The sequence below is a fragment of the Branchiostoma lanceolatum genome, chromosome 19 (genome assembly GCF_035083965.1).
Source record: "Branchiostoma lanceolatum isolate klBraLanc5 chromosome 19, klBraLanc5.hap2, whole genome shotgun sequence".
Classification (NCBI taxonomy): domain Eukaryota; kingdom Metazoa; phylum Chordata; class Leptocardii; order Amphioxiformes; family Branchiostomatidae; genus Branchiostoma; species Branchiostoma lanceolatum.
Window position 1 is genome coordinate 5,599,178 of NC_089740.1, and position 12,681 is coordinate 5,611,858.

The 12,681-nt window shown below is 43.7% G+C and overlaps 2 protein-coding genes across 4 annotated transcripts in view; one reads left to right on the forward strand and one right to left on the reverse strand.

The window, feature by feature from the left end:
• The first annotated feature begins 296 nt into the window (after window positions 1-296).
• Window positions 297-12,681, forward strand: part of LOC136425111 (leucine-rich repeat-containing protein 71-like) — a 28,907-nt gene continuing 16,522 nt past the window's right edge. The window contains exon 1 of one of the 3 annotated variants that reach the window (XM_066413906.1): window positions 297-414. In XM_066413906.1, coding sequence (XP_066270003.1) covers window positions 347-414 — 68 coding nt within the window. In that variant the 5' untranslated portion in view covers window positions 297-346. Of the gene's footprint in view, window positions 415-7,019; window positions 7,128-7,843; window positions 7,979-12,681 lie in introns of those variants that run through there. The other 2 variants (XM_066413907.1, XM_066413904.1) reach the window with 2 other exon arrangements.
• LOC136425798 (complement C1q-like protein 4) lies at window positions 3,367-4,828 on the reverse strand. Its single transcript, XM_066414743.1, has 2 exons — window positions 4,672-4,828; window positions 3,367-3,951 (listed from the first exon to the last, which is right to left on the reverse strand). Exons 1-2 carry the CDS (start codon window positions 4,826-4,828, stop codon window positions 3,380-3,382), a joined length of 729 nt encoding a protein of 242 aa, XP_066270840.1. The 3' UTR covers window positions 3,367-3,379.

Sequence of the window (12,681 nt, forward strand, 5' to 3'; positions counted from 1 at the left end):
GTAGCAACAAATCAACCTTGTTTTTTTTTTGTTACAGATTTTGTATTCATAAATGAGAGAACAATACATAATGTCGTTATGCTGTGTAACTCTACGGGACAGCAGTTTTAAGTACACTTTCTTCCCCAAATTGTTGACTTCCATGTTTCGGTTCACCGCACATGAGTGATTTTATCCTACAGGGTATTCAAATAGTGAAACTTCTTGTTGTGTGCGTAGCGATAACGCCTAGTCACCGTCTCTAACCCTCCAGACTGCCTGACGACACTACCGTGGTACGGGATTAGAACCAGTGTACCCTACTCCAGAAGTTCCCCCACCGTTAGGTGAAGTAACGTCCACGAATATGAGCGGGCGGTCCAACGTTCCAAACGTCGCGGCCGGAGGAGGGGGCGCGCCGCCTGGGTTTCAGAAGTAAGTACAACCGTTCAGACACAAACTTTTCGATTGTTCTAGGGCTTCATCTCAAGAGCTATGTGTGTGGACTTAATACATACATGTAGCAACCGTTGTCAAGATGAGTGACGGGGACAACTTAGTCGTTTTTAATGTGATTGTAACGGCGTATGGCTGTATATAACACTAATCTTTTACTTTAGTACTGCACTAAAGCATAGCAGTAACATACCAGCTTGAGGCACACGACGAAGCCTGAATGCATGGTTGTACAGTGGCCGACAGACATGGAATGGGTAGCTATAGGTACAAATGTACCATAGACAATCAGTATTTTTTCCTGCGATGTCCAAGCAGATAGTAAGACGAAAAAGTATACTGTTTGACTTGTTTTCTCCAACGGCATCTACCTCTATCAACTTCTACTTGGAAAACAGGGCGTTACGTTCGAAGGCCTTCCAGATCATAAAGTTTTAGCCGTCTTGTGCACTAATCGCGAATACGTAGCGAGGCGACCAAATTTTGCGTAACTCCATTCCTTGTTTTAGCTTATTGCAAGTAGCCTGGGTACCATGTACCATCCGATTACTCCGGGGCTCCTACACTCGCTACTCTGATGCTTTCATGATAGTGGGTGCAGAAGCCCTGGTAATCAGATGGCACCCAGGATATATTACGAGGGGAGTTCTTAATTCAGAGTAAAGCGTTTTTGGGGACCTCCAATTGAACGTTCACAATTGGCTGATTTGACTTGTCAAGACTTAATAGCGAAACCAAGAGTTACTTCACATTCTACGTATTCATGTAAAGCTCTGTATGTGAACAACCACTCCCGTAGACTAAACAATGCCTAGACTAGAACGCAGATACTTCTAGCCCCCACTTATAATGCACTGGCATGGCGTTGCGGCAAGCTGAACAACAACAATGAACTTCAAAGAAAAAGTCACTTCTGTACTCTCATCACGTTAAAGTTGAACTTGAACTACCGTAAAATACACTCTGAAGTACAACCGAACAAAACGCACTGATCTGGACTTACTGAGAATGGCATGTTGAATGACAGTAGGTTTTACACTTACGTAATATACAAAAATTGATGACGTGCGACAAGATTGTGTATTTAGTGTTCAAGAATAGTTGCTGGGATCATGTTTGTGAAAGAAGTTTTACAGACGCAAACAAGAGGTTCTTAAGTTATACTAACTAGAATAATCCGGAAACACAAACACTAACACACACGCACGCACACACACGCATACACACACACACACACACACACACACACACACACACACACACACACACACACACACACACACACTGTGTAAGACACACCCTAAACCACCTCCATTTTCATGGAGATAAAAACACAAGTACGGACACGTATGAACATTGATAAAGCTATCAAACCAAAACAAGTAAAGAATAGAGTTCCCTTGGTCTAGAGTCTTTCTTATGTGGTGTTTGAGTTGATATATTACTGATGTTTTCATCGAAAAAATATTTGTTTACCAACGCAAGTATGTATAGAACGTACAGCGATCAAAAGATCACTTATAGTGTAAAAACATAAAGCCCCTGTTTCAAAGGAAAACAGACTGTCAAGAGTTCTTTTCTCGGGCGACAAATTAGTTTAATTCAAACAATAAAGTTTCTTACAAGGCCTTAGAGTACGATTCATCGCGAAAAGATCTATAGAACACGGGTGGTCATTACAAAGCGATTTAGATATGTTGAAAAGTACCGTGGCCGACAGGTAACGTTACAACAAGCAACACACCTACTTTGCCGGATCAACACAAAAACGTGACAAGCGAAAAACAAGTGCATTTATCAAACGATAAACAAAAGGTACCGTTTATTCATCTTTATTCATTGTTTGTGTCAGGCTTCATGTCCATATTAAAAAACACACAATACAAACAACAGCAACAAAAGTTTCGGCAACTTTCAGCCAAACAAGTATCAATCGCATGTCTTTGGAGTCCCAAGACATCTGTACAAATGTTAAAGAGAGATGAGAAGCAAAACAGCAACCGCCAAATACACAATGCAACTCAATAAGTGCAGTACTCGGGAATATATTTTAGTACTTTAAACATGCCATGAATGGCAGATAAGGGCAAAAACATTCTCCTGGTTTACAAAACTGGATGTCCACACCAGTCACATGTACAAGCACACATTTTGAAGCAAACATCAACTAAGCGTCGAACATACTGTAAATCTTGCAACTTTCGCGGTGGTTTTATTTCCGCAGTTTTCGCGAATTCATGACACCACGATTGTGTATAGTCTCTCTCATGACCACTGTACTATACAGAATTGTTTCGAATTCAACCGCGAATTTTCCCTCCTACCGCGAAATAAAACCACCGCGAAAGTAAACGAATTAACAGTAACAAAAGTTCTGTGTCCACCAGGAGTTACCAACATTCTAAAGGAAGATACGAATCTCCAAGCAGATGTTATGAGAAGAAAAAACGTGTACGTTAACTTTTTCTGACTGGACGGGCTTCTCTGACAGCCACTAAACCAACATTGCTCTTGAGGTGAAGAACTGTCAGAAAACGTAACGTTACGATCTTCCACCTTACATCTGCTTTGAGATTAGGGGACGTCACAACCAAACCTGACCAAGAACTAGACCACTCAGGGGACCGAAAAAATATGGTCTATAGTCTATACGTGGATAAACAGTGCCAATGGGAAAAATTAAAAGGGACTACCAAGAAGTGGTCACATTGACCAGGTACGGCCCCGTGTCTGTCGAAAATCAGATTCTGTCGGATCTTAGGTTTCGGATCACCGTGCCCGATGTTTGGATATGTTACGGTTTCCTTGTCGGATATGCCTATATCCGCCGAAAATACAGAAAAATCACTGTACGAATCTGTCAGGATCTGAGGCCATTTCGTGCAGTGGGTGGTTAGGAGAATGTGGCCACTTGAACAGGTTTGACGGTCGTAGTCTCTCATGATCAGTCGGCGTGAATGAGGAACCCAGAGAACGTCAGGAACCTACTGCCAGGGTGTGAGGACCCGGTCCCGGCTAAAGTACGGCCGTCACCATCCAGCCTAACCCACACCTCATCCCCAACGTGTAGCTGTAGGACCGCGCTGTTGCTGCCGGAGTTGTGCTGGATGAGATCTCCATTATTCTCGTGCAAACTCACAACGATTTCTTCATTCTTCATCAGATGGGCTTTGTAAGTAACTTTGGCCTTCCACTCTGTCTTGCCCGTGAATGTGAAGAAGTAGATCCCGCCGACACCGGCCACAAACTTGCCCGTCCCCTTGTTGAACGCCCCGCCCACGTTGGTGATGACGACGTCGTAAGTGACAAGTGTGTGAGACGACGTTCTATCCACATTTGCCGTTCGCGCCACCGAGAACGCCACGACAGGCGGGGCGGGCGGGCTGCCTCCGGGCGGGCCCCTCTCACCGTAAGGTCCCGGCTCACCCCTGCGGCCTTTCTCCCCTTTCAGCCCGGCCGGGCCTAGCTTGCCAGGAGCACCTCTCGGTCCGACATCGCCAAGATCTCCTTTTAGTCCTGTTTGAAAGAAACGAAGCAAACCCGAATCACAAACAGTAACAGGATACCGATACAGACATTTTTCTCGAAAAGAATAGTCTGGAAGCGACTTACTGTGGCCTAAAAAACACCTGCACAAAAACATTCGATAGATCTACCGACATCTCGGCCAAAACATTTATAAAATTAAAGGTAGTCCCATAGCCTTTTTGAGGCCATAGGAGCAGTGGGTCTGTGTCTAGGAAGGCGGAGCCCATCCCTCTCCGTCCACCGCCTTTTATCTCCACAACCGAAGTCAGGTACTCATTTTTACACCTGGCCGGGTGGAGTGAGGAATGTCGTGTAAAGTGCCTTCCTCGTGGACACAACATCAGTGATCATCAGTGACGGATTCGAACCCAGGACCTCTGGTCCCAGGGCCAAACACCCTAACTGTTACCACAACTTGACGCCGGCCCCTGTAAACATTTGCACCGTTCATCTAAAGCAAGTGATATACGTATACTGTAAATAACGTTACATTTAAGTTCGCGGGGTTTTGTTTCGCGCTAAGGCGAAAATAAAGTGTTTGCGGTGGTTTTAAGTTCGCGGCAGCGCTATAGTCACATATTGCTACAGTATTGAACAAAAATGTTTGCGGTGGCTTTAAATTCGCGGTGAAACGGTCGCCGCGAAAACCGCGAACCTAAAACTGCCGTGAATATTTCTGCATTGACAGCTAGTAGCTAGACACGTCACCTTGCTGGCCTGTGGCTCCCTGTTCGCCCTTAGCCCCGGCCGGCGCCAACACGGTGATGTTCTGACTGTTGTTCAGCTGGCGGGAACAGGAGTCCTCCGCGACCTCTGACGTCACAAGGGACACCAGGAGGAGGCACACCAACGCTTTAACGTCCATTTTGGCGATGCCTCTGTAGTGGAGCCGTTATTGGAGATATTTTAGGTGATGAACACGGGATAACGTGTGCTCAGGCAAAGATGTCTACCTCTCTCCACTGGTCTTTGAAATTCAACTGGACCAACCGCACGTTCGCCGGAAATGTGTACCAACCTTAACGTGACACTCACTTTCTTTTACAGCAATATAAATGAACCCGCAGTAAAAAGGTGTTTGTCGGGCGACCAACGCACTTTGGCAAACTCTTTTTGATAAATCGACTACACCCATACATTAATCAACAAAACGGCATTGTGCCTTCGCGATAGATTCATTTCCAAGTTGACAGATAGTCTAAATGAAAGTTCACCCGGGGCATGACGTAATCTTTGTGAGTGGCCCACATAAGAAATCTGGATTCAGGGACTTTTTGTAAGGATTCTGCGGTATATAGCGTACTTTCAGGTGACGTCACAATAGTCATACTGGTTGCTGGAACCAGGAAAAGAGCTCAAATCTACCTGACAGCTTGCCAGTTTAAGCATTCAACATGGCGGAAAGCACGTGAGTGCATACATTCTACTACAAGACAGAGCAATATCCCTTGCAGCTTTCAACTAAACTATAGGCCATAAAACTGAAAAGACTAACGTTACTACTGTACTAGATGAAACCAAGGACTTTATATATAGGATATATATATTATGTCCTTGATGAAACTATGTGCTACTTTGAAGCATGCTTGTACTATTTGATTGCTGTGTAGTTCTGCACTTTTTTCGAGGTTTTGTGAGAGCATTTTGGTTTGTGGTGATCAATGTAGAAATTGTGAAGGGGTTTCCGTTGGTGCTAAAAAGTTACAACATCTAGCGACTTCTTCATAAACTGCAGGTTACAAAGCTACACTTCTTCAGCTGTGTGTATGAAACAGGATCTATATTTACGTGTACGTGTGTGTGCAATCGACTGTAACAAATTTAAACATGGGCCGTATGTAGATGTACAGTGATAGGTAGTCACTACACTGTTGTGTCTACGCCAAGGGTATGTAGTCAAGCACTAAACGATCAACAGGCATAGCCTGGATGCCAGACTGTTTCCTGGGCAACACATGCCAGCTCCTCGGCTCTAGGGCCAACAGGCCGCCAGGGAAATTTTACCGAGAGTCAGATCCCCACCTTACTTAGACTCTGTCTCAGAAGGGGCTGTGGTAAAATTTCCTTGGGGGGGGCATGTTGGCCCTAGAGCCTGTGTAGGCCCTAGAAACAGTCTGGCATCCAGGCTAACTAGACATAGCCAGGAGTCCAGTCTTGTCAGCTTTGGCCCGCTCCCAACGGTTGCTGCTTGGCGGAGTAGAGACCGTTGGGCATGGGAGCGGACCAAAGCTAGCAAGGCTGGACTCCTGGCTAAATCAGTCTCCAACAGATTTGACAGGTGTTACATATATGTGTAAGCCCATGTTCCATTTGTTGTGACAAAATATGGAAACGTCTCTCATTTCAGTGTTACTTCAGAGATATGCTTTTACTTGTTGATACAAAAACAAGACGGGCGTTATAGACAGTACATGTTTATGCAGGTTCGACTACGTGTACCAAGAAAATTCTTGATATCTTTTTGAAACCACCACAATGGACACAATGGCCACATTTTCAACGTCTTGTCCGGAAGACATTTGTACCAAAATACAAGGTGAACAATACTGAACCCAGCGCAGGGGGCGCACCCTGGGGAGCCACCATCTCAAATTTCAAACACTCAACGCCAGGACAGACACATACAAATATTCATATTTCCCCTGTACCATTCCCCAGTGGAATGCCCTGCCTGTCACGGTTGTGACGGCTCCCACCGTTGAGTCTTGGGCTGGAGGCCTGCCCGCCTTAGCCTGGGACCCCCCCTCCCTACTTTGCCCCTCGCGGGGTCATCTGGGGGTAGTTGAAGTTGAAGTCGAACTCCCGACCTTCCGGTCTAGAGGCAGGGTCGCAAACCACTGAACCACGCACGCGGTAGGGGGTCGCCCCCTCAGGCCAAGTTTGTGCAAATTTTACGCTTCAAAGGAATTCCATCCCTTGCTGCGTTTTAAAGGGTGGGACTAGAGTTACTTGAGTACGTTCTTGACGCATAAGTAGGCGGGATTACGTTGGAACTAGACTCCTTCTAGCTAAGGAGAGACTGCCCAGTGACGGCTGTTTACTCATTCTGTCATTTTCGGAGCTAAAACTTCAGCAAAAACGTTAACACATTGCTCTCTGTAGAGTTGGTGTAAAACTGTGGATTTAACCATGGATCAAAAACGTGGGGCGGATAAATTTCGCAGGTAAGCAAGGGTAGCTTTTGTTTACGATGTTTCGAAGCTATGACATTGTATTGGGCTTCTTCCTTCGCAGTAAAAGCTATCCATAGTTCAGGGATTCTGTTCAGTTGTATCCTTTGCAGCTCTTTTTGTTTGTTTGTTTGTTTGTTTGTGTTCGGTATACCCGGTAAACCAGCTCATGGCGTAACACACAAATGTTTGTACTGAAGAGTACAAGCTGCATATCCGGACCGATTTATTTGACCCACTTACATCGGGAAGGACCCCTACTCTTTTCAATAAGTGTGGTGGGTTCTTTAATACGCTCGAGGTGTGGCCCCCCTCAAACGCGGGGCCTCAATTTAACGTCATATCCGAGGGACGTCCCTAACCGAAGCTAGGTACACATGTCTTATCTGAGTTAAGTCAGGAATTAAAGTCATGTAGAAGTGCATTTCCCAAGGCAACGTCAGGGCATGTCATGGGATTCGAACTTAGGACCTGTGGGTTCTGGGCCAAACACCCTGCCATCGCCCAAGCGACTCCACAAGTCAGATAGATTTATTTTCCAAATAATATAGTTTGATCGTCCAATCTGAATTGTGAAATTTGGCTATGAAAGAGCCTAACATGTATTCTACCCTACTGTTCTCTAACAATACGAAGTCAGACAACTACAGAGGATTGCGGGAAATTCAGTTTGATCCCACAATTCCTTAGGATAGCGCACAGACAATTCCTACCGGTTAGTTAGCCACCAGGAAGCCGAACAAAATGGAGAGGATAACAGAGTGCCCAGAGCCATGTCCACCTAAAAATGGAAAACCTGTCAATTTTAGACGAAACCAGTTCAGGACGGCGGCTAAAATTGTTTGGTGAGCTCCTTTCCTCTTTTTTGTTTGTCGCCCGGTCACAAAATTCAGCTGTCCTGTTACGGAAAGAGCTGTCTTAGATCCTTGTCCGTGGTTGGCTCTCCAAGCAGATCCACACCGGGCGCGAAAATCGTAGTATGCTAGCCAGAGAAGGTCCAGTCAGCCAGAGAGGGTCCAATAGCCCGGGCTATAGACTGGACCTTCTCTGGCTAGCATACTACGATTTTCGCGCCCGGTGTGGATCTGCTTGGAGATTACTTCTCTGGCTAGCATACTACAATTTTCGCGCCCGGTGTGGATCTGCTTGGAGATTACTTCTCTGGCTAGCATACTACGATTTTCGCGCCCGGTGTGGATCTGCTTGGAGATTACTGGCGTACACATCTTGAGAACGGTTCAACAACATAGAAATCGTACACGGTCTACGTATATGACAAAAAAGTTGCCGCGCCGTAGCAGACGGTATGGTTCCAAAGTGGGGAAAACTTAAACTCCAAGCAGATCTAAGGCAGTATCGAAAGCCTCCAGTGGCATTGGATACTCGTTGGCCTTGCCACCGATAGATCTGCTTGGAGATTAGATAAAACAGCCGTCAAATGAGAATGTATGTACACGGGCACTGTGTACGTGAAACTACGATGACTCTTTGTTGTTGCTTGATATACGTACATTTAATTTAATGGTTTTATTATGGCATTTGCTCGCCCATTCTGTATATTTTGTGAAGCATTTATAGTTAACGTTTTTTAAACTCCAATTTTTGTTCATAATCATGTCATATATCGCCATTGGTTATAACCGTTGAAGTTAGTCTCTACCAGACTAACTACACCGGCTATAGGAAGAATATTTGCCTGGGAAGTTTGGCTCCCATAGGGTTTCATTTGCAGGCGGAGGGGGAAAAAATAACGTTCCCGTGGACTGACTATCCTGGCCAATTACTCCCATTTTTCGTCCATTTGAGATGACACCATGGTGTAATCACACTAGTCATACGTTACAAAAAAGCAGAGTCTCTTGTTAGTTATTCAGTTAGTTAGTTACATGTTATCATAAAGAAGGAATATGGCTGCATCCCCAAAGAGTCCCTATCAGTCACTTGAATGAGTCTGCGAAATACTGAAACAGCCCCAAAAGAATTGAAATCAACCTTTCAACGGTTAACTTGATCTTATCTAGGGAATCAATGGAAGTTGTATGATTTTTCATTGTTTTTATTTACGTTGTCAGGAATGAATCTTTAGGGTTGTCCCTTCAGTTAACTTAGTAACTGATTTCCAAGGCAGCCCTTACAAAATCATTAAAAATCAGGACACAAAAAGGGATAAGTTAATATAAATGAAGTAAAGATTCTATATTCATGACATGTATTTGGTATTACATACAATGCCGTGCATATCATACGCAAAAGATGAACTCATAAACGTTTTCTGCTGTATTTCAAATTAACGTTACATTCAGTGGTCGAAGGTTCTTTAGATACAAGAAAACAGTTTAGCATTGACACGATATATATGATTTTAGTTACATCAGCCTTTAATGATATTACATTTCTACCGTGCAGACTCTAAATGCGTTCAAATAAGGCTGGAGTTTCTTGACATACATATTCATACAACTCATGATATTAAATGGTGAATACACATAAAATCATGTTTCACCTCAATTAAGGATGACTGCTTTACATTTAACATAATTTCTGTGTTTTTCACAAATACCTTACATTCAATGCATGAACGTCCTGTAGGCAAATAACAAAAGATGAATAATCTATGAATTAAGTCACATGAGATTGCAACGATATTATATTTCTATCGCGCAGACTCTAAATGTGATAAAATAATGCTAGAGTTGTTTGATGCATCGATCCTGTTGCCAACACCTCTCAGATTTCATTCTGTGAAGTCTAATAAATAAATAAATAAATGATATTCATCTTCACACAACGCATGATATCGCTAAGTTGAGGTGGTGAATTTTTCTACTAAATTTGTACAATGACAATGTTACATTGTCCTATTGGTACCCGCCCACATTTTACATCTTTCCTCCTGGTCAGACATGACACAACCTCAAACTTACAGCAGCAGAATATTCCAAGGCTTAAAAAATGTTCCAGAATTGGCATTGTTGTTTGTTTAATAAAGATTGTTGCCCAGTATCGCTCTGTCCAGATAGACTTGCTACTCTGTTTCAGAGATTCTCATCTCAATGAAAATGTACCCCATTATCCCGGGTACTTTCCATGTTGATTCTTTAGGACAGTCCGTACCATTATAGTAGAAACCATTTGGGTTCAATGTATCACATCGGCGAAGCCAGAACCCTCCCATTTTGAACAGGTAGCACGGTAGCTTCGAATTCGCTCTCCTTCTACAAGGGTTAACACGAAATATGCCATTATCCTGATCAGACAAATAGTTCATTCGTAGAGTCCCCGTATATGAGCCCAGATGTAACCTGTACCTTGCCTGCTCGTTGTCCACAGAGAAACGGTCATATTGCAGATACCCCTCAGGTATTGGACAATCTGTACAAGATTTAGACTTTTCTAAGCCAACATTCAGTCTGTACCTGCCCTGGTTAGTCAGCAGATGGATGTTGTCGTTGCCGAGCCAGAACTCTCCCGTCAGGTTCCCGAACCCTCGGCTGTAGTCCTCCCATGTCCGGTCGTAGAAGTCCACAGACCCGTCCTGTCGCCGCTGGATGACGGTCCAGGCTCGACCGGCCTCCACACGGCAGAACACGCGGAGTGGGGCGCTGTTCTCGCCGTCCGACGATCGCGGGTAGATGGTGTAGATCCCAGAATCCATACGGCCTTTGAAGTTTCGATAGATTTCTCCACAATCTGCGATTAAGGAGAAGAGATATGATTAAGTCACTTATCTACACAAGGCGCTATATTCTCTATTTCTAATATTCCATGTTCTCTAGATTCATCACAGTTTCCTCTTGAAGCATATTTCAAACTCTGGCGAAAATTCAGTCTATCTATGGTTAAGGAAAGAACCCACGTGCACAGAACACACATCTGACATACCATCATATTTTTCTCATACATGTGTTATGGCTATACTCAGTAGTGGCATTTGCAGTGCTCTAAACATCACAAGTATATCAAAGTAAACAGAGCGCTTGTTTGATGTAACAGTTAGGTAATGTTTTCGTGACTTGCTGGTTTGACAGTGCATTTTGACAGGTCAACATTCATATGAGATATACTGTGTCCTACCAAAGACATATTGCAGGTAAGGAAATAACATGCAAAGGTGTCTTGTACATATAAGATTTACTCGAAATTCCTGGTAACCCAAAGTTGTTTGAAGTATCAACTTCTTTAGGCTCGCACACCCCACGCAAAGTAGATTTCCACGGGTCTGTTTACCTTTTATTTTTATCTTGTCCAGTAAGGCATCAATCATCGAGAGAGAATTCTTATGTTGGTCCATAGATAGCATGAGATTCTCCATGGGCGCCCGGCTAGGTGGGCTCCAGTGACAAGTCTGAACATCTTTGAAGATGAGCAAACTGGTCGTTGATCAGTATGAGTAAGGGAAAAACAGTTTTACTCATCCTTTCTTACTACGCACAGTTATCAACAATTAATCGCATTGGTTTGAAAAGGTGATCAGTGCGTGTAGCGACAAACAACAGTGGTACAACGAAACCCCCTAAGAAACTTGATGCATGAAATTGGTTGCAAATAGTTTAGTACAAGTTAGAATTAAGGTATTGTTGAAGGGTGGCTGAGGAATTTCGGGATGTTTTTGAAAAAAACCCTTTCTTAAGCTTTATAAACCTTCCTCAACCTTAATTTTTTTCAGGTAGTACCTTATAGCAAGGTGACAATTTATGCAAATTAGTATGATGTCACGATTACGTCATCAAGATTTATAAGGCCACGCCCCTTTTTTAGAAAAAAGCTGTCCTTGGCTTGTACTTCGATATTTATCAATAAAACTTTGCAAGAATGTACATAATAGTAATATTTAAAGAAATGCGCGTGTCTACGAGTATATTTTGAAATATCGATTTTTGGCGATTTTTTTTTGTTATCAAAATGAAAAAAATTCTCCCTCCACCCTTAAGCTATAACTCACCCATCGTCGCCTGCATGACGAAGGCCATGCGTGCAAGCATGCTCGGCTAGGCTGTCAGATGGCGAAGTGTTTGTACCGCCGGGACAGGCGACTTCGGTAGCAATGGCGAACAGGACAATCACCCAGCCCTTGGTGGCCATGTTGAGGGCACTACTGGGGCCGTGAGGGATTGTGGCTAGCTGTAGGCTGTGCTACCAGACTCATTCTGCTGATTGCTTGACCTCGAGTAAGATAGCCTTTGCTTTGTTTTTCCTTTTCTTTTGCCGCTTGCTCATTTGCTTAAAAACACTTAACGCCGATGTGGTATGGCGTTTTTTTTACCTTCGCCAAAAATCTTAAGTTTTCGTCAGTGTTCGTGTGTGTGTGTGGGTGTCTGTGTGTTAGTGTACAAGAGACCTCAAAATGATTAGATTTTGGCACCATCTATCGGAAACCAACACATAATGATCTATGAATTTCGCAAGCCATCACCTCCTTTGGCAAAAATAGATGCAGTTGGAACTCATGTTACCTTATATGACTATATTGCTGATTTGGAGCTGATTTGATTCAGTAACTTTTGTTTGTTGCTAAGCTGATTTACCTTGTGAGTTCTATGTTGATTTA